Genomic DNA, 1,210 nt, shown 5'->3' with positions numbered 1-1,210 from the left:
AAAAATGCTGAACAAACAGCATTATTAATATACAAAATATTTATATTACTGAACTAGTAACAGGTGATGTTCTCTGTGTCTGTAAAACTTTGGAACCACATAGCTGATTTGTTAAATCTAGTCCATGCCAGCTTCCAAAAACCAAACTTTTAGTTAGCTTCATTCTTTGATGCCTCATCAAAATTTTCTACAAGATCTGGAACATCATCATCCTCCTCATCAATGTCTTCTGGTTTTGGTGCTTTACTGTCCAAGACTTGCCGTGGGAACTGTTCAGCTAACTTCCTAAGGCTTGTTAAACTGTCAGCACCAAGCTGACTTAATATTCCAGGAAGCATTTCTGTGATTGGTTTGGCTTCTGCATGACCAGTAATTGCAAAGGTGTTAGCAGAAAGGGAAGCTTGGACTTTGGGATTGTTGAAATGAATAACTGTCCCATCATCTTTAATCATGTTCACCTCTTCAATACCAGCTATATTATTCACAGCCAGTTTTTTTAGAGAACTCTGAAGCTTTTTGTCATCAGCTGTAGCTGTTCTGTGTACCACCTTCTTCTTTCTGCGAGCTGTACCCTTGCCCCCTATCCGGACCTGAGCCTGAAGTTTGGCTAACTTTTCTTGATTCATGCTGTTGGTAAATCTGAAGCAGGGAGGGTCCTCCAACACCAGCACGCGGGAAGAGCAAGCCTCATTTATCTCTTAATGAGCTCTTACAGTATATTTTATGCCAATCATTCTAAAGTCTTTTAAGACTCATTGATTATTAATTATTGATTATGCTTGTTGCCTCAGCCTCATTTTGTGAGAATAGAAATACTAATGATTTTCAATGTTGCCCCAGGCCAGAGTTCATTTAAAAGCAAATACATTGTTTTATTTTTTTAAACATTATTTATTAATAGACCATAGTCTCTAGTGGTCATGCTTGTGGTGAAACTGCTTATAGTACATACATACCCCAAAGTTGGAAATAAAATGCTAGAGTCAGCATTTTACTTTGGGAAGGTTGTGCCAATTTATGTGAGCAAGCATATTTGCTTTTTAACGGTGAAACTGGACCAGCATAGAAAGCTATTTTGGCTAAATGTATTGCTTGAATTGATCTGTTTCATCACAGAACTCTTCCAGGCAGCAAACTTGTAGAAGTGCTTCTTTAAGGGAAATTAATTCAGGCCGTAAAAAAAAGAAAAAAAAAAGGGCAGATAGAAGGC

At 37.6% G+C, this 1,210-nt stretch overlaps 1 protein-coding gene across 2 annotated transcripts; it reads right to left on the bottom strand.

The window, feature by feature from the left end:
• LOC105510444 (transcription factor BTF3 homolog 4) lies at positions 1-681 on the bottom strand. 2 transcript variants are annotated; one of them, XM_011940243.1, is made up of 2 exons: positions 459-679; positions 1-256 (listed from the first exon to the last, which is right to left on the bottom strand). In XM_011940243.1, exons 1-2 carry the CDS (start codon positions 624-626, stop codon positions 188-190), a joined length of 237 nt encoding a protein of 78 aa, XP_011795633.1. In that variant the 5' UTR covers positions 627-679; the 3' UTR covers positions 1-187. The 2 variants fall into 2 exon arrangements, with proteins under 2 accessions (XP_011795633.1, XP_011795632.1); XM_011940242.1 differs by having other exon boundaries at positions 1-681.
• Positions 682-1,210: the final 529 nt, after the last annotated feature.

Source organism: Colobus angolensis, unplaced genomic scaffold, assembly GCF_000951035.1.
Source record: "Colobus angolensis palliatus isolate OR3802 unplaced genomic scaffold, Cang.pa_1.0 Scaffold188, whole genome shotgun sequence".
NCBI classification, from domain to species: domain Eukaryota; kingdom Metazoa; phylum Chordata; class Mammalia; order Primates; family Cercopithecidae; genus Colobus; species Colobus angolensis.
This window is presented reverse-complemented; position numbering and strand designations above follow the sequence as displayed.